Source organism: Strongyloides ratti, scaffold srae_chrx_scaffold0000002 (genome assembly GCF_001040885.1).
Source record: "Strongyloides ratti genome assembly S_ratti_ED321, scaffold srae_chrx_scaffold0000002".
NCBI classification, from domain to species: domain Eukaryota; kingdom Metazoa; phylum Nematoda; class Chromadorea; order Rhabditida; family Strongyloididae; genus Strongyloides; species Strongyloides ratti.
The window spans coordinates 3,059,425-3,086,697 of record NW_020171510.1 but is presented as its reverse complement, the minus strand read 5'-3'; the positions used below and the strand labels follow the sequence as shown (position 1 = coordinate 3,086,697).

Here is a 27,273-nt window from a genome sequence, read left to right as displayed (position 1 = left end):
ATATTTTATTTTCCAAGTTGTGCTACTCATAAATCTTTTACAGTTTATATAATTACAATGTCATTTTATCTATAGTGATTATACAAAATACAAGTATTACGATCATCAACATGTCATAGAAACTGTCATAAAGTTTAAAAAAAAAATTTTTTTTTTTACCAGTTATTGCATTTTAATACCTTAATTATTATAAGATAATTAATTATTTTATAAAAACAACTTTCTATCACTAACTTTATAAGATGATAAAAACAATTATATTACAAGTATTTATCATTATTTTACGACAAAACCATTAATAATATTTTTGAAATAATTAAAAATTTGTTATTTAAATATAATTTATTTTTAAACTTTATTTTTGTGTTATTTCTTTATTAAAATTATTTGTAAGAATTTATTGTGTTTATAAAGTAGTAAATTACATATTTTATTTTAAAGAGTAAAGAAGACTATTTGTATTTAACTTTAACAAACTAAAAAATTTGATAAATCTTATACATGTTTATAAAATTTAAAAATAATTATAATAAAACTTTGTATGAAAAATAATTTATTGATGTCACTAAAATTAGCGAAACATTATAATACGAATAATAGATTATTTTACAAATATATTTTAAAAAATTACAAAATAAAAAATATTAATAGTTTAATATGATCTGTTTTGTTATCTCATATTAAAGTAGTGGTGCAATTTTTATAAAATTAAAAAATTTTATAATATGATAATTAATGATTGTGATTAGAAAGTAATTATAGATTAATTTTTTATTAATTCACATATTTTCATGAAATAAAAAGTTGACTATTTTTTAATTTGTGATCATAAAAATTTTATCTTTAGATTATTATTACTGATATATAAAGTTATTTAATGATAAAATGTTGTAAATATATATTTTAAAGTGAACATCTATTTTTCTAAAGTACAAGTATTTCTATCTCTCATTTTTGCTTTTAATAATAAAGAAAAAGTTTTTATCAATATAGTTATTTATTGTTTTATCAAAAATCATTTTTAAAATAATAGTATCTAAAAGTTTAATTAATTTTTCTCACTATTTATGTCTATATGCAAATAATTAGCTTGAAAAAGTTTACAATTTAAAAAAATACTATTATTTTAAGAATAAATTTAAATGAGCACAATTTTAAATTAAAAGATAAATTGACTCAATTTATATTTAAAAATACATCTTTTTTAATTTAATAATTAACTTATAAATTTGATTTTAAGAACAATTTAGCCATTTAACTTAGAATGTCAGAATAAATTAAAATCATATTTATGAATAAAAAAAAATAAAGTAAAAAAAGATATTATGACATATATTTCACATTTTATTATCTGTATTAAAAAACAAACATAGATCAAATTACCTAGAAGATTTCTTTCATAAGTGGAAACACTTGTTTAAATTAATAAAAATTAATGTTGATATTAATTTACACAGTGATATATAATAAAAATTAGATGTAGAAAATTGACAGGAATATGCTATATATATGAATTTAGAACATATTATAATTAATTAAAAATAATATGTTATTAGATTTAACATCATTTAAAATATAATATTCTTTTATTTAAAAAATACTAATACAATTAAAAAATTTTATTTTTTTCTTTTCGTAGAAATCTTTTTAAGTGAAATAAAATTGGCATTGAACAATCAATGGATGTTTGCAGATTAAAATATAAAAATATAGGTGACTTTTGTTTTAATAATTTCTTTTTTTTCTAGTAAGAAAATCAATCAGTAAATATACTTTAAAAAATTTCTTTTTATAAAAAATTAAAAAATTCTTACGAATGCCATAGATTATAAAATACTTGGGTAATTATTTGGCAAACTTAAACTAGTTAATTCTTGGTAAAGATCGTATTTTCATACTAAAATCACCACCACAACTATATATCCTTCTATTTTCATCAACATAAATTTTTTGAATGCCTTGTACAGTTGAATTTCCAACTTGTCTTAAAGAGAAACCACTTTTATTATGGTGTTCTCCTGTAAATAAGAATAAAGGAGGATCTCGAAGATCAAAATTGGTTGCGAAATTAAAAACTTTCATGTCACCTTCTGAACTACCAACAATTAGAAGATCTTCACTTTTGTCAAATGTCATATATTTTACTGTTGAATTATCAAATATTTTTACTGTTGTTCTTGGATTTTCAGAACCACGAATATCATAAATATTAACTTCTCCATATTTTCCGGCACTTAATATAGTATTTTGTGATACATACTTTACACAAACTGCTCCATCTGGATGTCCTTTTAAAAATCTACTCATTTTACCTCTTTTTTGTAATGTGTCCCATAATATAACACTTTCATTATCACCACCATGTCCAGCAGTAACAAGTGTTGAAGAAGAATGACCCATGTAACAAACATCAGCAGCAGACTTAGAATATGCTCTTGAATTGAAAAATGTTCTTGTCATAGATGGTCCCTCGTTTGTCAATTGCCACATACACAATAAACCATCACCGTCAACTGCAGCAAACTTTTCACCATTAACTGCAAATGCAATATTTGTAACTTTAGCATAACAACCAGGTTCTCTAACTTTAGAAATTGGACATGGAATATTCCATTTACGTAAATATATTGAACCATCTGATGCACCAGTAATATAAATATCCTTAGATGGATGAGATTCTATTCTCCTTACACCATTTATCTGAACACGTTGAATCTGTAATAAAATAATATAATTAATTTTAATTAAAAAAAATATATATTTAACATTAAACAAAACGAACAAAAAAAAAATAAAAACTACAACATTACTACTATCTATCAAAATATACCTTTCTCATTAAAATACGACTTCTATCAATTATAAAAGGTGTTATCTAAAGATTTTTTTTAAGGAAATTTTATTTATTAATTTTTTTTTAAAAACTTACGGTTGTAGCAGATGTAAATGGTTGATTATTTTTTGAATTCTCTACAAATATCTGATAATTATCATTAATTTTCATTGGATCCGATGTAATATTATTTAAAACAATATCAATTTCTGGTTGATTAAAAAGAATATTTGTTTTACCAAGATTTTCTTTTTCATCTTCTTCAAAAATTGAATGTATATCAAGTTCTTGTATTTCTCTTCCATTTGATATAGCAATTTGATTAGTATTTTTTCTATTTATAGCAAATGTTACTATTGGTTCTTGTTCTTTATGAATTATTTTAAATATTTTTGAGGTACCCCAATTTGAAGTTACACCATTTGGTCCTATTGAACCAATTGTATCTTTATGTTGTGATGATTCAGTATTATTTTGAATTTTTGAACCATAAATATATCTTACAAATAAATCAGTACAATCATTTGTACCAACTAAAAATTTCCATAGATTATTTGCTGCAAATGATAAATTATCAACTACTTCAAATGGTGTATTTTTTTCATTAAATAAACTACGATATTTTTCATTAAATGAAACAAATTTACTCTTGTCATATTCATCCATTGCCATATTTGGTAATAAATTACTTGGTGGTCCATCAACAAATGATCGCATTTTTAATTCAATATTATATTGCCACACATCAAGTAATTTTAATATATTATCTATATTTGATGAATGACGTGATATTTGTTCCATATCAATACCACAGAGATTAACAAATTCTTCAATTCTTTTCTTTTGAAGTTTAACAGAAGCAAGACGAAGTAATGTCCATGCATAACCATAGGGAGTTAAATGTGGAAAATCTGTTATTTCTTCTCCAAATTCATCATATTTTGCTTCTTCAATTTTTTCTTTATCTAAATTAACATCAGCAGTCAATGATTCACCATTCCTTATAATTGTTCTATCAAAAAGATACTGTAAAACATGTTTTTTTGGAGGAATCCATCCATATTTAGGTTCTTCAGAAAATGATTTTTGTGATTCAAAAGAAACTGAATTATTACCTTTAGTGGATGAATAAAATGGATTATATAAATTTCCTAAACGTCCAGGTGATGAAATTTTTTGTATAATTACATCACTATTAGTAGTAATATTTTTTTGATAAATATAAGGTCTTTCTGATCTTTTTCTATCTATCTCAGTACGTATACCTATAATTTCTGAATATGTACTAAATACACGCATATCATTAACTGTTAAAGGTTTATCTCCTGTAGTTGATATTTGTTCTTCACCATTCTTTAATTGGTTTTTATCACTATTAATAGATTCTTCTTCATTAACTTTATTTAATTCATCTGTATTATCAGTATTCATTAATATTTCAGATATTGATTTAAATACTTGTGATCCACCACCTCCAAAAACATTTCCAAAATCTTCAATTGTTAATTTTTTTCCTATTACTTTAAGTAGTAACTTTGCATCACATACAGCTAATGAATAACAAAAAACTGTCATATTTATAGCAATATATACTTCAGCTATAAGCATATTTAATGCTGGTGAATCATCATCTTTTTCAATATTTATTATATTTGATAAATTAGTAACTCCTGGCCATTTAGATGGTAATGTATTGACATCTCTATCAATTGAAGGAAATTTAATCTTAGAAAGACAATTAATTAATGTATAATTTAAATAATCATTATCTTTAACAATTTTTTGTACATCTAAATCAGATAAAACTTGAAAAAGACATGTTGATAATCCTTGTGCTATACTTAACATATTTATTGCATCACTTATACCTTCACCAATAATAGGTGGATTTACTAAACTTAATAATGTTGCCATAATATCATTATTTTGTTCTTCAATAAATGATATAGGAGTTTGTGCTGCCATTTTAGCAGGTGAACAAGAAGCTGATAATAATGGAAATTTATATTCATTATCATCTTTTGTTAATCTTAAGAAATAATCACCTTGTTGAACTTCTAATAGTAATAATAATAATTCAATTTGAACAGATGTTAATGATTGTTTATGTGAACTATATAATGCACAATAACTTGCAAAACTTCTTATTATATTTTGATGTGAAATAAGAAATTGTGTTCTTACTTTTGTTAATGTATCTGTTTGTTGTAAATTATTATTATAATTTGAAAAATTATTAATATTTGTTGATGTAATATTATATTGACATAATTTTTTTAATACATTTATGTCATTTTCAATTAATTTTAATACTTCAAATCTCATATTAGCACCACCTATAGAAACATTACATTTTACATTAGAAATTTCATCAATAAACATTTTTAAACAGCTTATAAAAGTCATTTTTTGTATAAATTGATCATTTCCACTCCAAAATGAGGTTTTGTTAGTTGATAAATTTTTGTTTAAATATTTCATTGAAAAAGTATCACTTAAACAACTAGAATCAGCAACAACACTTTCAATATTTTTTGGTAATGTTATAAGAATATTAAGTGCAAGAAAAGGGCAACCAGAAGTTAAATGTATATGTACAGTTCTAAAGTATAAACGTCTTTCACTAACAGTTATAACACGTTTATACCATTCAGACATTTCCCATGTATCAGCTTTTGTTCTTAATCCAGAAATATTAATTCGTTGAAGTGATACTAATGTATGATTTCTTAAATAAACAAAAAGATTATATATATCAGGTAAACTTCTTTCTGTTTCTTCACCACCACCAATAGCAGCCTCAAAATTAATATTTAATTTTGCTTCCATTAACAATGTATGAGCACTTAAAAAATATTCTTTTATTAAAAAGAAACCCATTGATCTAACAAATGGATCTTTAAGAGCATCTTTACTATATGCAATTGGATCTGAAAATTCACTGGCATCTCTTAATTTACCTTTAGAATGCCACATTTCAAGTTCATTTTCTGTAATTCCTAAAACATGTTTTAATATTAATTCTTTAATAATTGCATCTTGTTCATCTTTTTGTAAAATATATATACGTGCAACTACTAAAGCAAGTTGAATATCATTTAATCTTTCAACAATAACTTTTATTGCATTTCTTATATCATTTGTCAATAAAAAGATAGCTGCAGCATTTTCAAATTGACCTTTAGATATACAACTAAATGCATTACGTTGAGCAAAAGATCTTTCCTTATCAGTTTTACATTCAGTTGAAAAAAATGTTGCTTTAGAATGTTCATTTTTATTTCTAAATAAACCAGCTATTACATTTCTTTTTCTAAGTACTAAATAATATAATGATGCATCCATTGGATCATTATTTTTTTGAAAAGCTTGTTGAGCTAATTTTTCAAAACAAATTTTTAAATTAGCTGAATTTTTAACCCACCATCCTATACCATATGATTTTAAATCATTCCAATCATATTGTGATCCAAGACTTAATAAAACTTCATTTAAAAGTTCATTCTCAGATTCTGAATGAAATGCCCATGCCATTATAGCTGTAGATAATCCCTTTTTTTTAATAATTTCTTTATTTAATTTTGATTGACCATTCATTAAAAATGAATGTTGTTTAAAACCAATTGAAAATTTTACACCACATGTATCCATATTATTATAACTTCCTTTACTATTAATATAACATATAGTATCAGCAATTGCTAATAATTGAATTTGATCAGAACTTGATAATCCAGGTAAGTGTGAATGCATCAAAAAAGTGGTTAATTCTTCATTATCAGATTTTGTAAATTTAGGTTGTGATTCATTAATATTATACATATTTTTAATATTATTTGTCTCATTTTCAATAATTTCATTATCTTCTACTTTATTTTCTTTTTCCTTTTCTTCTTCTTCTTCATCTTCAATATCATCTTCATCGCTACTATCTAAAATATTGAAATCATCACTATGTATTGATTCTTGATAAACTCCTGTTGGTTCATCAAAAAGATCGTCATATTTTTTTTCACTATCAACAATTGATGATAATGGTTCATTAAATGAAACTTGATTTTCTAATGTTGGTTTAGATATATTTGTTGAATCTTCTACATTATCAATCATAGAACATTTAATATTTTGATTTTTTAATAATTCATGTAATGGAATAGGAGCAAATCCTTCAATTTCATCATAATCTAATGTCTCATCTTTTAATGCAACTGTTTCTTTATCTGAAATATCAACATTAAACATATCATCTTCATTAGAAAGTGATAATTTTCTATTGTCTTTTCTTCGAATTCTAACAGATGTTTTTCTTTTCAATTTTTTTAATGGTGGATTTTTATTTCTCCTTATTTCTTGAAGTACATTTACTAATATTGCTTCAACACATCCTAATTGTCCAGCATTTAACATATCAATTAATTGTTTTGGATGATATTGTGGTAACATAGGATTAACTAAACGTCCTGCTTCAAAAATACCAACATCATTAATTAATTTAAATATATTATTTGTATCATTATCCTTAATTTCTTCAACTAAATTTTTATTTTTTCCACTATTTATTATTTCATTTTCAAAATCTGCTTCATTAAAAATTTTAGATACTATTTTTTTCATACTACTTTGACCACTTTTATCAGTAAATGTTGCTTTATGTAATTGATCGAACATTGCTGATGATCTACTTAATGTCATTTCTTGTTTTTCTTTATCTAATAATTTATTAATATTATTTTTTAATTCTGGTTTCTCAACATTATTAAAATTCCATTGATGATAAACTAATAATTCACTTGGCATACCAACAACAAGAAATCCATCTCTAACCCAAGAAACTGCTGTTGGTTGAGGTTTTCTACAATTTACAGAATGTAATTCTAAATGTCTTATACAAATCCAATGTGTCTTTTGAAGTGACATTTTAAATTGAGTAGGATTGACTGATGGTTGCCTTACTAAGTGTCCTTTTCCCATTTCTGTTGGATCTTGCATTGTAATAACATTTTGTTGTGCTAAATCATATGACATATATGTATAAAATAATATTTCATTTCTAAATGATGTTGTTAAAATATAACCCCCATCTTCCATTGATACCCAATCTAATTTGACATTTTCATCATTATTTGATAAAAGAACAGCAGAACCAGTAGTTTGAAGTTTGCATTCTTTGTCATATGTTCTAAGTAAAAATGAATCCTCTAGGCGCCAATTTACACCACCAGTACTTTCACATTCATAAACACTTATATACATTTTATTAAAAGATGAATATCCAATTGCAAATCTTTCACCATTAGCAGCTTTAGAAGAAATAATTTTTCCATCAATATAAATAAATGAATCTTCACCACCAACCATTGATTCTTCAATACAATCAAATATATATGAATCATTTTTATCTTCAACAATTATTTTATAAAAATGTAATGTATTATCATTACAATTTCCAATTAATAAAAATGGTGGTTGACATGCAGGATATAAATTTGATGATGGTAAATGATCAGCCATAGGTTGTAAACTAATTAATTCTAATGTATCATCATTATTAATATTAAAATTTTTTTCATATACTAAATTTGAGGTAATATTAACAGAAAATGCTGTTGAATATGTATAAAAATCATTTGGTAAATTTTTTGCATCATCTGTTTTAATATTAATTGACCAAATTTTCCATATTTGTTTTAATGGATCAATTGGATTTTTAAGAACAAATAAAACATAAAATGTATTAGAATTTTTTGTTTTATATATTTCTTTATCATTATTTTTATATGCTAAAGAATGAGGAGTAAATACGTGAAGGAGTATAATATCATTAGGATCATGTTCAGAATCTTCAAGAATTTTTATTAAACCAATACAACCTGGTTTAGATGCAGATTGTGTAGATACTAAAATTTTTTCTAAATTATCTTCATTATCTATTCCTGTATTATTGATGTCAAAATAATTATTACTTTTATTATTATCATTAAAATGTTCTTCATTTTCTTCATCAGATGAGGAACATTTTTTATCATCACTAAAGTCATCTGTTATTATTGAATATTTTGTTTCATTTTCAGAAGTAATACTCAATTTTCTTTCTTTTTCCTTTTTACAATTATCATCAACAGGTTGTTGCATTTTAGATAAAATTTTTCTTGCATCTATAATACATTGAAATATTTCTAATTTTCCATCAACACTTGAAATAAAACATGAACTTGGTGAAAGAATTCCCATATTAGATGATGTTATAACATGTGGTATCCAAGCAGTTTTTTCAAAACAATTACTACATCTTGAATTAATTCTTGCTAATTCACTTATACCACCATTAATAGCTAACTGACCAACAGGACTTATCTTCCATAAAATTAATTCAGATTCACCATTTTCTTCTGAATTTTTTAATCCATCATTTGTATTTTTACTTGTTGTAATTGCAAGCGGTAAAGTAGGATGAGGTACAATTTCTGAAACATCATAACGATGACCACACATTCTTACAACATGTCGAACATGTGATATTGTTTTAAAATTTGAGTTTTCTTCAAGCGACATTTTCCATAAATTTAATGTTCCATTATCATGAGATGTTAATACAGAAAGTGAATTTAAGCCAAGAACTTTTTTTAAGGTTATTTCTTTAGTATCATTAAATTTTTTATTTGCTGCTTCAAGAATTTTATCATTTGTTATTGGTGTGGAACTTCTATCAGATAATGTTTCTGAATTATCATCAGAAATTGGGACTTTGTCCGTTTGTGTAATTGTTTTTTGCAATATTTCCATTAGAAGAGTATTATTATGATGCCTAAATGTATGAATTTCAGATTTTATTGTTGAAGCATCAGCAACAGGAAAAACATTAGGTGTTCTTGAAATTAATTTATTATCTATTTTATTTTCAGTTGAATCTAAATTTAATAAATTCCATGTTATTAATGAACCATCAACAGGATGAATTGCATATAATATATCACTTTCATTTTTCCATTCTGATAGTAATTTATTAAGTTTTAAATCTAAAGAATCTTTACATATAAAATTTTCTGATGATACACTAGGAGAATATAAATCTGTTTGAAATGGTGATGGTACACTTAATGACTTTTTACTATTTTCTTTTTCAGGAGTTGTTTCTTCAATATTTAAAAGATCTGTTTTTTTAATTTTACTTTCATCATTAAATATTGATTCATTAAGTTCTTTCAATGAATCCATTAATATTTTTTCAAATCCCATATTAAAAATAATTTCTTTATTATTCAACCAATGAATAGTAAGTGGCTTAGAAAGTTTTAATTTTTTATTACTTAGTGATCTACATATTGTTGAGTCATTTTCAACATCAAGTGATGTGGTAAGGTAAAATGTTACATTACTTGATTGTATTGTGTTACTCATCAAATCTTGTGTTGACCCACTATTTGAACATATATTAAAATGAAAATTTTTTCCACTCATTTTCTTCTTTTCTGAAACAAGTTTTCCAATTTTATTTAACATTTTTAATTTTAATCCTTTTATACCAAAATTTTTAAAAACACTTCTTTTTTTAATAATTTTATCAACACAACTAAATTCACCACTTTCTCCAGATATGTCTAAATAAAATAAATCATTAATTACATTTTCTTTCCATATACGAGAAACATTGTCTTTACAATATGTTATAATTGCATTTTGTATCCCTTTTCTTGGAACATCCTTTGAAACAGCTCTCCATTCAAATCCTGTAACAACATCAGGATGAGCTAATTGAGTAAAACTAAAGTTTCCTGAATAAAATGAATTTATATTATTATCTGATGGAACTTGATACCATATTTTAACAATAGTTTCATTTTTACCACATGTTGCAAAAAACATTGAATCACTACTAACTGAAATTGATCTTATAGGAGAAGATATTGTTTGTTTCCATAATAAATCATATTTTGTTGAATTGTCATGTTCATAATCAATAGTAAAATTAACATTTTGATTTTGTTTATTTGGTCTTGCTTGTAATATTTTTAATTCACTATCTGTAGCCAGTATAATTCTATTTCCTTCTAATGCCCATGAAATAGCTTTAACGGTATCTTTACTTTCAAATTTGCGAACAAGTTTCCATTCATCTTTCATATCTAACTCATTATCTCTAGAATCACCAATTTTTGGTTCAAATAAGGCAATTGTAGTACCATAAACGGAAATAATTTTTCCGCTTTCCTGACAACAATTAATTGCAGAAATTCGAGCTGATCTTTTATCTTCATCTAAAAATGTGTTTGATATTAATTGAATTCTATTTAAATCTTTATCTAATATTACTAAATCGCGACCAACACAGCTTGCCTATAAATAAAAAATAAATAAATAAAAAATTAAATTTAAAAAAAATGTTACTTACAATAAATGGAAGTCCATTTTTATATCCCACACTATATGGTGAATGTTTAATATTGATAGCACCTGTAATAACCTGATGTGGAACCATAGTTATTATAAGGAACTATGTACCTCCTAAAATATAAATTTTTATTAAGATTTATAATTTTAAATTTTATAATGATATGTATAGATATACAAAATTATTAACAAATAAATATAATTATATTTACTAGTAAAATATATATAAATGTATTATAACTACTATTATTATATAATAATACAAAAATTCCTAAAATTTATGTAAATCTCTTTGAATAATAATATTATTAATCACAAAACATTATAAATAAATCTATCATTCTTTTGATAAAAAATTTTTTTTAATATTTACAAGTATATTTTTAATTAACATGTTAATAAAACAAAATAAAATGAGAAGTATTTAAACATATGGAGATACATAGTAAAAGGTCATTGATAACTTTTTTTTTTTATAGATTACTAAAATTGATTTTAAATAAAAAAATATGTTATTACAATTAGTATTTATAATATAAATATATTATAATATAATTTTTATTTATTACAATAATTAGTAATGAATGTAGATGTTATTATTTAATATTTATTAATTATCTATATGACCATATTTTTACCCGTATATGTTGGAACGATGTCCATTAACATATTTCTTTGTAAGACTGTCTTTAACAATGTTTCATAAAAAGACTTAGTAATAAGTCTCACATGTGCCATTTAAATATATAAAATAAGAATTATGTATTTATATGTGTATTTAAAGTTATCGAGAAACAATATTTTCGATATCAAAACTTGGATTATATTGAAAAATTAAAATAAAATTAAATAAAGAATAATATGATATATATATATTTATATATATTTAGACATTTTTTTTTTTTTAAAAATTGGACATTTAATTAAAAATAATTTCTGTGATAAAAATTTATTTAATTTAAAAAAAATTATATATATAAAATTTTATAATTATATATATTTTATTTAATTTATTAAAACATGCAGTTGTTATATTTGTCTTTAATTATTTTTTTTTTTTTTTATAATAATATCATTCAAATACACTTGCTTTTTTTTCTTAAAATTTTTATCTATAATTGTTTTAAGAGTTTATTCCAATTTTATAATATTACTATAAGAAATAATATAAAATAACAATACATTCTTATTTCCCGATGGATAAAGATGCCAAAAGACAATCATTTGTCATTTAAAGTTTTGTAAGATAACAAAATAATATCTTAAAATGGTTAGTTAAAATGAATTTATATCTTTTGACTAACATTTATGTACTTACTTGTGGTATTATAAACGATTTAAGTTGTTTATAAAGAAAACGGTTTTACTTGATAAATGTAATATTTTAATTGTATAAAATTCGATAGAAACATATATTGAAACATGATTAGTTATTTGATAAAAACCAATTTAATTGGAAACAGTACTATTAACAAATTGTATATCTCTTATCATTTGTTTTACAATATTTAAAGATCCTATATATTATAAAATATTTGAAAAACAAAAAAAAAAAAACAATATGTTAAGGAAAATTTAGTACGACTTTGTCATTGACAAGTAATAAAAACTTTTTTTAATGTTCATATATTGTTTTATTCATTATCTACTGTTTTCAATTATATATTTTGTAAAAATGAATTATATAGTATTAATGATAAAAAAAAAAAGAAACATTTATTTTATCATTAACTATATAAAAAAATAAGTCCTAATTATTTTTTTCAATAAATTTGTTATTTTAAAGAATAAGCTAAAAATATATACATAAATGTCTACTAATAAAAATAATTTTGTTTTAACTAAATTATAATTAATTGTAATTTAATATACAAAAACTATATTAAATGAAATTTTACTTATAAAATAAATATACTTTAGAAATTTGGTATTTTCTTAAATTAAGTTTTCCCTCAAGTATATCTAAACCAGTCCCATATAAAGAGAGTTCTCAATATAGAAACCTTTTATTTGTATTTTTACCGCATCCAATTGTCAAATAGACATTAAAAGTTTCAAGACCATAGACATCTATATTTTAAATGTCACATAACATTTCAAGACTGCTTCAAAGTAAACAAAATTATTTTCCTTTGTTTAACTCACTTTAATTTTCGACTTTATTTAGTGGTTATACAGTGAATATATACATCATGAATAAAGAAAAGTCATACTTTATTTCTTGGTATTTTATGGCATAAATAGAAAAGTCTTTAAATATAACCACAGACACTATTAATACTAATGGTTTTTATTTTGATAAATATTATTCAACTATATTTTTTTTAACAAAAAAAAAATTAATTTTTGTTTTATAAAAATATAAATTGTGAATAAAAAAAATTTTCTTTTTTTTTTATTTAAAATCTATTATATAGTGTATAAAAATTGTATTTAAAAATATTTATATATTATTATATTTTTATTCTATAACTAAAATTACAAATTATATTTATATATATTTTTTTTTGTTTGTTAAATTACAATTTTAAAGATTACAAAAAAAGATAATTTTTTTAATATTTTATTTTAGTGACAAACTTTTATCTAATAAATTTAGAAAAAAAAAATATAAAATTATTTTATCTTGTTTAAAGAAATACTTTTAAAAAGCCGCAACTATTTAATGTTGTTACGAAAATAATGGCCTTATTATTGTCATACGAAAAAGCAAATTACAATATATCAGAATGAAAATTGATCACTTTGATGTGGTCCTAGAAAAAGAAGAAGATTCTCCATATATTGGAGGTGATTTTATTGTGGTATGTTAATAATTATTATTATTAATTATATATATATATTTTTTTAGGGTTCTATAAAAATAAATGTTATTAGTAAAATAGAAATATCAAAGCTTACTGTATCATTGCGTGGTATTATAAAAACTGGATGGAAAAATAAAAAAAGTAGTGCGGCTATTTTTGAAAGTGTTGTTGAAATATTAAATGAAACATTAGATTTAACAAGGTAATAATATATTTTTTATTTCAAAAAAAAAAATTTTTTTTATAGTCAAATTTTAAACCATTGTGATGATAAAAATTATTTACAATGTGGTCTTCATATAATATCCTTTCAATATAAGTTACCATTTGCTGTGCTTTCATCAATAGAACAAGAAAATTTAGGATGTATTAGATATAATATTCAAGCAATTCTTGAAATACCAGAAGATGGATATAGTGAAATAATTACTGAACGTCCAATTTTAATTTTTTCATATCTTAATTTAGATGCACCACACTTATTAAATAGTACAACAGTTTCTGATCAAGCTGAAATTACCAATTGTTGTAGTAAATGTAGAGGAAGAAAAAGAATTATTAATACAACAGTCACAATAGGACAATTAGGTATTTTTCCTGGGGATCAATGTGTAGTAAAAATTGAAGTAGATCAAGATCCAGTAAGTTCCTGTTGCAATCCATTAAAACGTCACAAAAACAAAGAAACAAAATGTATTTCAGTGTCATTTTGCCAACAAACAACATTTAGATCCAGAAATAGATTTGATCCTAAAATTGTTGATGAAAAATCAATTACACTTGCCTTAGCTTCACAGGTATTCCAATTTTTTTTTTTTTTTTAATATACATATTTATTTTTAAGAGTTTTCATCATGATTATGATAGTAATTCAACAATTGTTAAAGATATAGTTTTTCCTGTACCTGATTTAATTCCACCAACAACAATCAACGAAAACGAATTAATATCATGCTGTTATTTTTTTAAAATATTTAGTAAAAATTTTTATATTGTTGTTCCTGTAATAGTTGGTAGCACAAGAACTAATATATTAGAAAAAACAGATGATTTATTTGTATAAATATATTATTATATATTAATTATAAAATTTTTATAATAAGAAAAAAAAAAAACTTTTTAGGTATATAATGTTTTACAAATTATTTTTTAAAATTTATTATTTATTAATATGTACATTATTAATATAAATTAAAAAAAAAATTATATTATTGAGATCAATTGTTGATTTTTATTATTTTTAACAAAAATATTCTTTGTTTTGCGTTTGAAATTGATGTTGAGAAATTCCGGAACCTGGCATTAAATATTCTGCTGATTTTGATGGACTACCAGTACAATATGCTGATATTGTTTCATTTGTTTTATAAACACCATCTGGTTGACTTCTAACATAACAAACAATACAACAAAGTAATATACATAATACTAATCCAATTGATATTCCAATAATTGCTAAAAAAATATTATATATATATAAATTAAAATATTAGTATAACTTACGAGTTAAAATTAATAATTTTTTATGATTTTCTGTGACAACAGATACATATATGTCAGTTTTTTTACTATTATCAAATAATTCAACTTTTTTATATAATAATTTTTCTTGTGGACATACATCAAATTTAACATTTGATGAATAAGTTAAACGTGAACCTTTAGGATCTCTTAATGGAAATGAATTACCAATTTGTAATCTTGAGATACAACCTGTAAAATTATTATCAATAAATTGCCAAACATTTAAATTTGTAAAAAATGAAAAATTTCCTGTTAATTGTGCACTTATTCTATTTCCAATTTTTAATTCAAAATTTTTTTTAGTTGCACAAAATGTTATATCATTAATTGTTTGATCACTCATATTAACAGAATTATCAATAATTTGATGATGAAAGAAAAAACCATCATACATTGATATATTAAGATAACCTTTATCTGTTATAGAAAGATTAAATACAGATTCAGCAAATAATGCTTTAGCTCTTATTAATGAAACATTTGATGATGATGTTTGAATAGCTATTCTAAAACAATTTGATATTTGTGTTGGATGTTGCCATGGTATTGATAATTCTGATTTTAATGGAACAAATATACTTCTTTCTTCATCACATCTATCACCATCAAATGGTGATAATGTACAATTACATTTATAATTATCATACATTTCAATACATATACCACCATTTTTACAATAATGTGGTTTACAATACCCATCATGACCAGCTTTAATACCTTTAATATTATGATGTTTTCTTGCTAATAATCCTAAATTAATTTCTTTACCACATAAATAAAAATTTCTTAATTGTCCTGCATATCCAGAAAAACCTCTTTCTGTTCTTGAACCAATAATATAATTATATGTCCATGGTAATATATTATACATAGTTGCGACACTTTCTTCTTTATCAATAACTAATTTCATTGTTAATGCATCAGCTTCCCAATAAACTGTATGCCATTTATTATCATTAATTTTTAATCCACTTTGAATTTCTTGACTACGTCCACCATTAACAATTTGTGCCACTAAATATCCTTCTCTTACAAATAATTGAAACCATCTTTCAGAATTTTTACTTTCCCAAGTAAATATTGTCATTAATGAATGTGAAAATCTAACTTGTATATATAAATCAAAAATATGTCCATTAAATAATTGACTTCCAACCATTCTTTGATTTCTATCATTAAATGTAACAACATCAAAAACATTTTTTTGTGTACAAATTAATGAACCAATTGTTACATTAACACTACTTGCTCTATGTGTACCACCAATAAATAATTGCATTACAGGTAAAAGTTGTGGATGTGTATTATAACCATCATCAATACCATCTCTTCCTGTATCACAATTACACATTCTATTATAATTACATGTACCATTTATTGTACATTCACATACTCTTGAATATGGTGGTGCATTTGCCCATTGTAAACCTTGTTGACCATTTCTTGTTGCATACCATGATGATGGTCTTCTTTCATTACCATATGTCATTAATTTACTTCCTCCACGACATTGATAACTCATATATTGTTTACATAAACCAAAACTATCTATAAATCTTTCTAATGTATCTTCTGTTATACCATAATTAAGTGTTTTACGTACAGATCCTGGTTCTGTAGAACCTGTTACATACATACCATATGGCATATCATGATGAAGTATTGTATCAATATTATCTGATAACTCAGGATAACTTTTATTTGAATAAATACATTGAACTTGAAATGGTAATAATGGTCCACTACCATCAATATCAATTGTTATATTAGTATCATATTTTATTTTATTTTTAAAACCAGAAAATATTCCTTTACTTTTTTTATTTTGTAAATATATTCTTTGTATATAATCTTCACATGAATATGGTAACATTGATGTATGACAATATTTTCCTGAATAATAATTTGAACATGAACATTTAAATATATCAAGTTGTAATTGTTCACATTTACTATTATTTTCACATGGATTTGGTTGACATTTATTAATATATGTACATTTATTTTTAATAACATCACCAAATATAAGAGCATTTTTTAAGTCAACAGAAGCTGAACGAAAACATCCAATTGTTGAAATATTAAATGCTGTCATTGTTAAACCTAAATTTCTTACAAATGAACCTTCTAACCATAAAACAATTAAACCATTTAATTCAACATTTAATCTACCACCTCTCATTTTTAATGATAATGAATGCCATGAACCATCTAATATTGATATAGGTGATATATATTCTTGTCGTATACCATGTTTTTCTGCTAATAAAAATAAACTATTATTTTTTTCAATAGATAAATTTAATAATGTATCTTTATTACTATTAAGAATTTGTAATAAATTACCACTTTGTTTTATAATTCTAAATTCAAAATTAAATGGCATAAAAGAATATGGTACAAATATACTTGATTTTTCATTTAATATTGTTAAAATTTGAGGTTTTGGCATATAACATTTTGTATATTTATCTTTTGGTGCATATGATAATAAATCAATATTATTAAGATAAACTCTTCCTAAACAACCATGATAAGATGATTGAATATCATCACTATATTGATCACTTGGTCTTCCACCTATTTCAATTTCATAATTAAAATCTAATTTACGATATAAACCAGCAGGTGTTGTTTCATTTAATAAAATACCATCAACCAATAATTTAACAGAATCAAATTGATGAATCCATTTAAGTTCATGCCATTGACCATCATTTAATGCAATACCACCAGATATTGTTGTTTTTGATGATGAACCAAAATCAAATATTACCTCAATATGACCATTAATAATTTGTGCTATTAACATATCACCTTGATCAGCAACCGAAAAGAAAAATATACCATTTTCAAATGTTTTAAAATTAATAATTAATTCATTTTCATACATTGATACTAAACCCGCATTATATGAATCAACATTAAAATATTGATCATCTACATAAATTATTTTTGTATCTTAAATAAAAAAAAATTAATATAATTATTATTTATATTAATAATAATATAATTTTTACATACCATAATCACATGAATTTATTAATAATTGTGGTGTATGATATTTTATAATCATACTACCTTCAAATATTGGAACAATCTTAATTCTTTTAACAAGAACATTCATAGAATGCCATTCAATATTATTTGCTGTAAGTGAAGAATGTATAACAATTTTTTGACCATTTTGTTGAAGAAGTGGTGTTAAATCATCCTCATTATCAGTAAAAGATGTATAAAGATAGTATGTTCCCAATGGTGCTATTATTGCTACTTTTTGTAATACTTGAATATTTTCAAATATTTTATTAAGTTCCGAGTATTGTTTATCAGTACATTCAAGTGATGCTATAATACACATGAGAATTATATAAAATATATATATACATATGTTCATATATTATATAATGCTTCTATTTTTTTTTATCTTATTTTTACTTTAAATGAAAATAAATTTATTTATATTGTCAATGAATGTATAAAGAATATACATTGATATATTTATTTGTCGGTTTATTTAAAGATAAAGAAATATTAAGTTTTTTTTTTGGATCAATGATTTATTATAAAAAAAGAGAGATAAAAAGATTATACTATGTATTAATTAGAACATATTGTTCAATTTATCATATAAAGTTAGCATATGCTTAATTATAATAACAATAAAAATCGGCATTTTTATTTAATCTTATTTGTAATATTATATCTAATATGCCATTAATTATATAAGTGTTACATAAAATATAGCATTAAATTTTAAAAAAGTTTTACTATAAGAATAGGGCATTTTATATTTCTATTTGCATACTAATCTTTTTTCAATAAAACAAGGATTAATCTTTTAATAATAAAAAGATTATTTTAAAATATATAATAATATTATTTTGGTAAAAATAAAATATTACCATTATTTCAATGAATATTATAAGGTTTAAAATAATGATTATATTACCATGTTAAATAAAATATTAAATATTCATCATTAATATTAAAGTAGTAAAAAATTTAAATAAAAAAAACTTACATGATTTAATAGTTAATATATTAAATAGAAGGAATAAAATTTGAAATAATAAAATATTCATAGTTAAAAAACAAGTTGTTTTTTTTTTAAATATTTTTATAAAATCAAGGCACAAAAACTTTCTTCAAATAGATTAAAAATATGATATAGCATAATTAAATATGTTAAACAAATAGTTGTATATACAATTATATACTAATAATTGTTATATAAAACTTTTATCCTTTTAAAATTGAAAGTAAATTTTTGTTTTCTCTATAAATAAATATATATATATATATATATATATTATATAATGTAATAAAATATTATTATAGTGTCCTTTTTCTTATTAATAAAAAAAATTTGGATTATCTATATTTAATTATAAAAAATATACATAAAATAAAATTAAAAATAATTAGTTTACTATAAATGTAAATATTTATAATATTTTAAAAAATTATATTACGATTTTAATAGAATAATGAATTAAAAATAGGAAGAAAAAAAATTTTTTTATTTTCACATGAAATGTTATATTTTGGTACAAAAATAAATAAATAAATAATAATATATATAAAAAAATTTTAAATACTTTTTTTTTAATAAATAACTTTTGGCACTTATTATTAAGAATTTATCAAATATATACAATTTGAAAAGATTATTAAAATTTATATATTTCTTAAAGGAAAAAGATTAATATATTACTTATTATAAAAATGTTCCTTATAAATAAATATTAAATTATATTTTAAGTAAATTATTATAAAAATAGATAATTGTATTAATATAAATTATAATATAAAAATATATTTATTAAATAAGTGTTTCAAAGTTTATTATGTTATTTTAATATTATTTTTTTATAAAAAAATTACTCTTTTCTTTGGAATGTTGTATAATCTTAATATTTTAAATATAAATAAAAAAAATTTTTTTTTCTTTATAATATTAAAAATATATATAAAATAATAATAACAATAATAAATAATAATAATAAATATATAAATATAATAGATATAAAACATTTAAAAATAGATAAACAATCAGTAGAATATATTTATTTCTAATTGTAGTAAGAATGCTTTTTAAAGTCATCATTTAAATGATTTATATATAAACAATAGCAATTATATTATCATTCTTAAAATAGTTTTTCTATATATTAAAAGTTATTTGGGTATTTATAATAAAATAATGTTAAATACTTTTTATCTAACTTATTATAAATGATTTACTCATTTTATAGTAGAAAAATATAGTGTAACATTTATAAAAATTAAAATGAGTGCTTGTAAATTGTGACATTACTTATAGATTCTGTCATCATCAACTACAATGTGCAAATTGTCCTTAACTCCCCCCTATAATTTATATATCTAAACCATATTCATAATCAGATGAGTTTTAAAGTTCAGATGGTAGTGTTAAATTTGTAAATAGTATATCTATCTATATATAGTACTTAATATATTTTGTTAAAAGCAGATGTTTTAGTGATAGATAAAGTAACATCTTTAAATAAAAAAGAAACACCTTATGTAGTTTTTATATACAATAGAAATAAAGCTTAAAAATAAAATTGACTTATAAACATATGACACATGGATATATTTTTAATATATAATATTATTCCAACCTTATATTTATCACACCTTTTTTAAATTTAATTTTGTTTTTTTTATTTCCTTAAATAATATATATGTAAATTGTTACAATTTTAATACATTATAATAAATAATAAAAATTTTAAATAAATATATTAATATAATCAATTAAAAAATAATAAATTTTAAAATTTCTAATACTATATTATATATTTATAAAAATAAAAAAATTTTTTTTTACGTATTTAAAAAAAAATTAGCATTATTAGCTATATAATATATAAACCAATAAAAATATTATCAAATGAAATATTACATTTTTTTTATTATCACTTGTTTGTTATCTTTAAAAGAAAATTTTAAACGCAATATAAATTTATTTTATTTTAAATTATATATATCTTTTTGATAATATTTTTTAAAAAAAAAATAAAAAAGTAATATTGTTTAAGAAAATATAAATTATAATAAAATAGATTTTTTTTAAGAGAATAATTGTATTTGATAAATTTTATAAAAATAAGGATACAATTTCATTAATGTTACTAAAATTACATGCTTCTTAAAATTGATATAATCTTTATATATTCATTATCAAATAGTAGTAGAATACTTAGACGGATACATCATTGTAAAAAAAAGATATATTCAATAAAAGATAGTTTTCTAATATAAAAAAAAAAAGTAATGTATCAATTGATAAAGATATCTCAATTTTATAAGTCATAAATTTGTATTATATAGCCTTAAATTATTTTATTGAAATTAGTAATGTATTTGTAAATAATTTATGATAAAAATATAATTCATTAATTATTTTTATATATAATTTATTAAATAATTTAAAAAAACTTATATTTTAAATAAAACTATAAATATTTTAAAATTACTGGTTTTAGTATAAAAAAAATATTATATAAATAATAGTTTTACTCATGTATAAAAAGAAAAAAAAATTAAGTTAAATTACTTCCGACGAGTTTTCAAGAAAAATTATTTCAAATTGCTTTTAAACTTTAATTTAAAATTAAGTAAGGTATCTAAAATTTTAAATTTGAAGAACCAAAATATCTAATTAAAAAGAATTTTCTTTAAAGTTAAATTTATTTTAAAAAAAAAATAAAATTTCTTCTTATAGATATAAAATTTTGTAATTGGTAGTACATAAATAAAACAGAACATTTCAAATCTTGTTGTAATTTAAGAAAACATTAGACAACTTCTAATTATTTCATTATTCATCAAACATAACAATAAAGTATTAACTTCTTTTGTTTACTGGACATCTGGGATTATAGAAGATTTATCTATAATTACATACTTCAACTTCAAATGATGCTATACTATTTAAGTTTAATGTACAATAAATAAACTTTCAAAATAATCAAATGAAATGGAATATTTTGTCAAGCAATTACATATCTATAAATTTTGACTTTTTATGTTAAAAGAAAAAAAAATTTTTTTTTTTTAAATTTGATTTTCATAATTAAATCTTATGAATGTTTTCTTTTATATATAATATAAAATTGATATTCATATTGACTTTTTTTTCATGTTTAGTTAAATATGTATGCTTTAAATATAACTTTTATCTAAAAAAGCTATAGTAAATGAAAAAATTATTATATCAATGATCTTTAAATTATTTAAAATTTAAAATTTAATAAACCATATTTTTAATTAAATTTTATACCTATATTTTTATGTTAAAAAAATATAATAAAAAAAAAAATAATTTAAGGAATACATTAACTGAGATATTTTATCATAATTAAATTATTTTAAAATAAATTTATATATTCTAAAATATTTATTGATTATATTTTATTGTAAAAAATAATTTTTTAACTACATTATCTTATTTTTTTCTATTATAAATTATCATTTTAAATATAAATTTACAAAAATAAATAAATATAAGGTTTGACGTAATAGAAGTCTATTATAAAAAATAATTTTAATCCATTATTAATGAGAGATAAAAATAATTTTAATAATCTTTGAAAAAAACATATATTTCAAAAAGTAACAAAATTTATTTCTACTGAAATTTTAGATTTTACGAACATGTTTATTTTTTTTTCATTTATAAATATAATAAAATAAAAGTAAATTTTATATAAATTGAAAAAAAAAAAAGTTATAGTAATATTATAATAAGATAAATGTTATAAAATTTTAAATAAAAAGAAGGAAAAAATAGATTCATCAATTAAAATAAAAAAGTTTTTTTTTTATAATAAAGTCGTTTTATCTTCATTGAAAATAATTCAAGCAAATAAAACAAGCTTTGTTAAGCCTGAAATTGTTTTCCTCAGTTATTAGTGAACCGATTATTTATCAAATTTAAAAAGTAATTTTATGTACTCTTACGTAAACAAAAAATTGAGATGAAAAATTTTATCTAATGTTATTTGTAATTATTAATAAATTGAAATGTATATAAATGATACTTGTTATTTTTAATATTAATAATAATGATGAAGATTAATAAATTTTTTTAGAAATGTTAAAAGATTTTTTTTAACTTTTTAAAAGGTAAATAAATTGTATAGTTGTATGTTTTTCATGCACAATATTAAACAAAAATAACAAATAAAATACTGATTTATTTAAAGATATATTTTGTTAATAAAAAAATAACATTTATCACATAATTATAACTATATATAAAAAAAATTTTTGTTATATTTTTAATAAAAATATTTATTATAATAAATTAATAAATAAACTGTATATTTTATCTAAAAATAGATATTTATTTAAATATTTCTATTAAATTTACTTTTTATTAACAAGTTTTAACTTATCTATAAAATCTAATTCATTAAATAATAATAAAGTATCATTATTATTTTATTTTTTATTATTTCATTAATATCATTTATATTTAATAGGCATAATCAAAAAATTTGTAAAAATTTTTGCGCATCATTGCATGACTACAAAGTGATTAGATGTTATAAAATAGATATCAAATATTTTATGCTTTAAACAATATTATACTTTCGTAAGATTTATTTAAATTTTTAACTTTACATTACTGGTAAAGCAGTTCTTTATTATTATGTATATTTAACAACAAGTCATTTTTAACTTTTATTTAAAAAATATTTACATTTATAATATTTTAACTAATAATTAGTATTAAAAATGATAATTATATATTATTTAACAAAATTTATAATATTTTCATATTCAATTGAATATATTTATAAAAAAATGTAGAAACAGATAAAATTTTCTATCGCTTTTTACATATATTAAAATATTTATTATAAATTAAACAAAAAAAAATCTTTAATAAACATATATTTACTTTTTAATATGTATTTTGTAATCGCCTAAAGTACACCTTTTTTTTTTCTTCGTCATCTTTGATAAACCCAACATGTTTAAATTTTTTTTTGTACTATTTTTTTTATAATAATTCTAAATAAATTTACCTAAACATTAATTAGTAGAATCACTCATTACTGATACATTTTTTAAAGATTTTATCTAAGAATAATTATTAGATTAATAAAATTATATTATATTATTATTATATGATTTACAATTATTTTCATTTATCACATTATTTATTATCTATTTTCTTTTAATTAATTTAAATTTATGTATTAACAATCGTTTATAGAATAAACCAAAATGAGAAAATTAAATGTATCATAACATAATTTAATCAAATTTTTAAAAGATACATAATAGTTAAACATAAAGTTGCATATGTATTATGTATATTAACATAAAAATAACATATATATACAACATTTTGACAAATTTTGTAAATTACTTTTTCTTTTTTTTTTTTATTGTTTACAAAGAAATCTTTAATTGGAAATTCTTTTTACTAACATATTATCTTTTTTTAATATATTCTAAAACCACTTAATATTTTTATTGTAATTTGTCAAATGATAGTATATACAATATAAAATGTTAAATAATCCGTTAATTTTTCGTAAAAATCAAGTTTGATCTTTGTAATGTTACATTTTCTTAATATTAACACTAACATATTTTAAGATTATTTAAAACATCTTAAATTGATTTTTTTTAACTTAACAATAAAATATTTTTATAATTTCTTTTTTTACCTTATTTTGTCTTATATATATTAATATATTATAAGAATTATTAAATATTTTAATATCTTGTATATATTAATTAATAAAATAAATGAAGAATCAAATTATATTTATTATCATTGACTTTATTTTAAAGTATTTTGATAATACTTATTAAACTTTTATTTGAATTTCTCTTTTATCTTTCATCACTATATATTCAAATGGTAATATATACGTTGATACAATTTACAGAATAACAAAAATATAATAGTTACAATTTGACACAACTTGAACTATTATTCCTCACTATATAGTAATACTTTTTATGGAATTGTTAATAAGATTTTATTATAAATATTAAATTTTTGTATAATGATATAAGCAAATCTCTTTATATTATTATTATATTTATATTTTATTATAATAAAAAAAATCAATTAAATTTATATTTATTTATAAAAAAAAACTTTATATTTCTTATAATATCCTATTTATATAATTTTATTATTTATTTTTTTTTATAAAAAATTTATTTAACTTTATATTTACCTTTTATATTTAGAAAAAAAAATATTTTGATTTTATTCAATTTAAAACTGCAAAAATTTATTTATATTATTTAAATTATAATATCTTAATATTACACCTTTTATTTATGTTATTTGAAAAGTATATAAATAAAAAAAAAATTTTTAACTTAAACAACTTGATGCAGAACATACATATTTCTAAAACATTTTTAAAAAATTTTTTACAATTATTAGTTATTTTCTATATAATTAACATTAAAAGGTATTTATTTCATTACTTGTTTTTTTTAAATGTTAACAATCAATATATATATTCATTATTTAACAATTAAAGAATGCTTTTATGATCACAAAAATGGATAGGTTTTGAATGACATAACTGTATTAATTATATAATACATATTTTTTTAATTTCTTTATGGTATTAAATGTGTGATAAAGATTTTACCACACAAACAGTAAAGTTAAATAAAATTATCAGGACAGTGTTGTAAAATTAAATTAGCTTTTAATTTAATTCTAACAAAAACGTGTTCCAGCATTTTAATGCGTTCCTTTGTTTCTTAATCTTCATAGTTATATTAATCACTATATCATACATAAAGTATTTAAATGATTTGTTTACTATACTGATAATATTCTAAAACTTTATTATTCAATTTTATTCTTTTTTTTTAGATACCATAGATTTTTTTTTTTATTAATATTATACAATTTTTTAATAATCATTTATAATATCGCAAAAAAATTTTTTTATTATTCTTTATAGACTTATGGTATATTTAAAAATGATAAAAAGATTATTTTCCCATAAATTTTAACTAATTTAATTTTGATTTTTATCAAAAGAAAAAAAAAATCTTTTAATCCTCAATATTTTATAACAATATACTTTGTGTTGATGACAAAATTTTTGTTGTGTATTAAGTTACTTCTTCTTATAACTTTCAATTTTTATTTTTACATATATATGGTATAGCTATTATACTATTTGATACTTAAACATGTTTATCATTAATAACTAAAGTTTGAATAATATTTCCATGATAATCATATTTTATAATAGCATTCGCATAATTTAATAATAAATAATATTCTTTTATACATATTTAGTTTATGAACTATATTTTTACTATTTTTAATTATATAAATTTATAAAGTTATATATTTCTATACTGTTAAATTGTTAAACTTTTTAAATATTTTTATTTGGATTTTTTTTTATATATAAAAAGTATATTTATTATGAATACATTTAATTAAAATTATATCTTTTTTTAATCATACTATATGTATTATAAATATTTATATATATACACATTTTTATCACTGAACTATTATTATACCTAAATATAGTTATTACTAATATAGTAATTTTATATCTTAATACATTTTTTTGATTAGTCATTGTTTTATAAATTATATAAAAGAGTATATTACTCATAAGATATTTTTAATATTTAAAGAAATTACTTTAACTTTAGTCTACCTTATTTATAAAT

At 20.2% G+C, this 27,273-nt stretch overlaps 3 protein-coding genes across 3 annotated transcripts; 1 reads left to right on the top strand and 2 right to left on the bottom strand.

Moving 5' to 3' along the window:
* Positions 1–1,863: 1,863 nt before the first annotated feature.
* Positions 1,864–11,309, bottom strand: SRAE_X000165400 (DmX-like protein 1; the record flags this gene model as incomplete). The annotated part of the gene is made up of 3 exons (XM_024651407.1): positions 1,864–2,715; positions 2,930–11,167; positions 11,223–11,309. The coding sequence occupies 3 exons, from the start codon at positions 11,307–11,309 to the stop codon at positions 1,864–1,866; spliced, it is 9,177 nt and encodes a 3,058-aa protein (XP_024499122.1).
* A 2,641-nt stretch (positions 11,310–13,950) lies between these two features.
* On the top strand, positions 13,951–15,091 carry SRAE_X000165300 (Arrestin-like, N-terminal domain and Immunoglobulin E-set domain-containing protein; the record flags this gene model as incomplete). The annotated part of the gene is made up of 4 exons (XM_024651396.1): positions 13,951–14,025; positions 14,073–14,230; positions 14,276–14,825; positions 14,873–15,091. 4 exons carry the CDS (start codon positions 13,951–13,953, stop codon positions 15,089–15,091), a joined length of 1,002 nt encoding a protein of 333 aa, XP_024499121.1.
* Positions 15,092–15,268: 177 nt separating this feature from the next.
* On the bottom strand, positions 15,269–19,637 carry SRAE_X000165200 (Epidermal growth factor-like domain and Laminin G domain and Concanavalin A-like lectin/glucanases superfamily domain and Concanavalin A-like lectin/glucanase, subgroup domain-containing protein; the record flags this gene model as incomplete). Its single annotated transcript, XM_024651385.1, has 4 exons — positions 15,269–15,483; positions 15,532–18,513; positions 18,577–18,900; positions 19,577–19,637. The coding sequence occupies 4 exons, from the start codon at positions 19,635–19,637 to the stop codon at positions 15,269–15,271; spliced, it is 3,582 nt and encodes a 1,193-aa protein (XP_024499120.1).
* Positions 19,638–27,273: the final 7,636 nt, after the last annotated feature.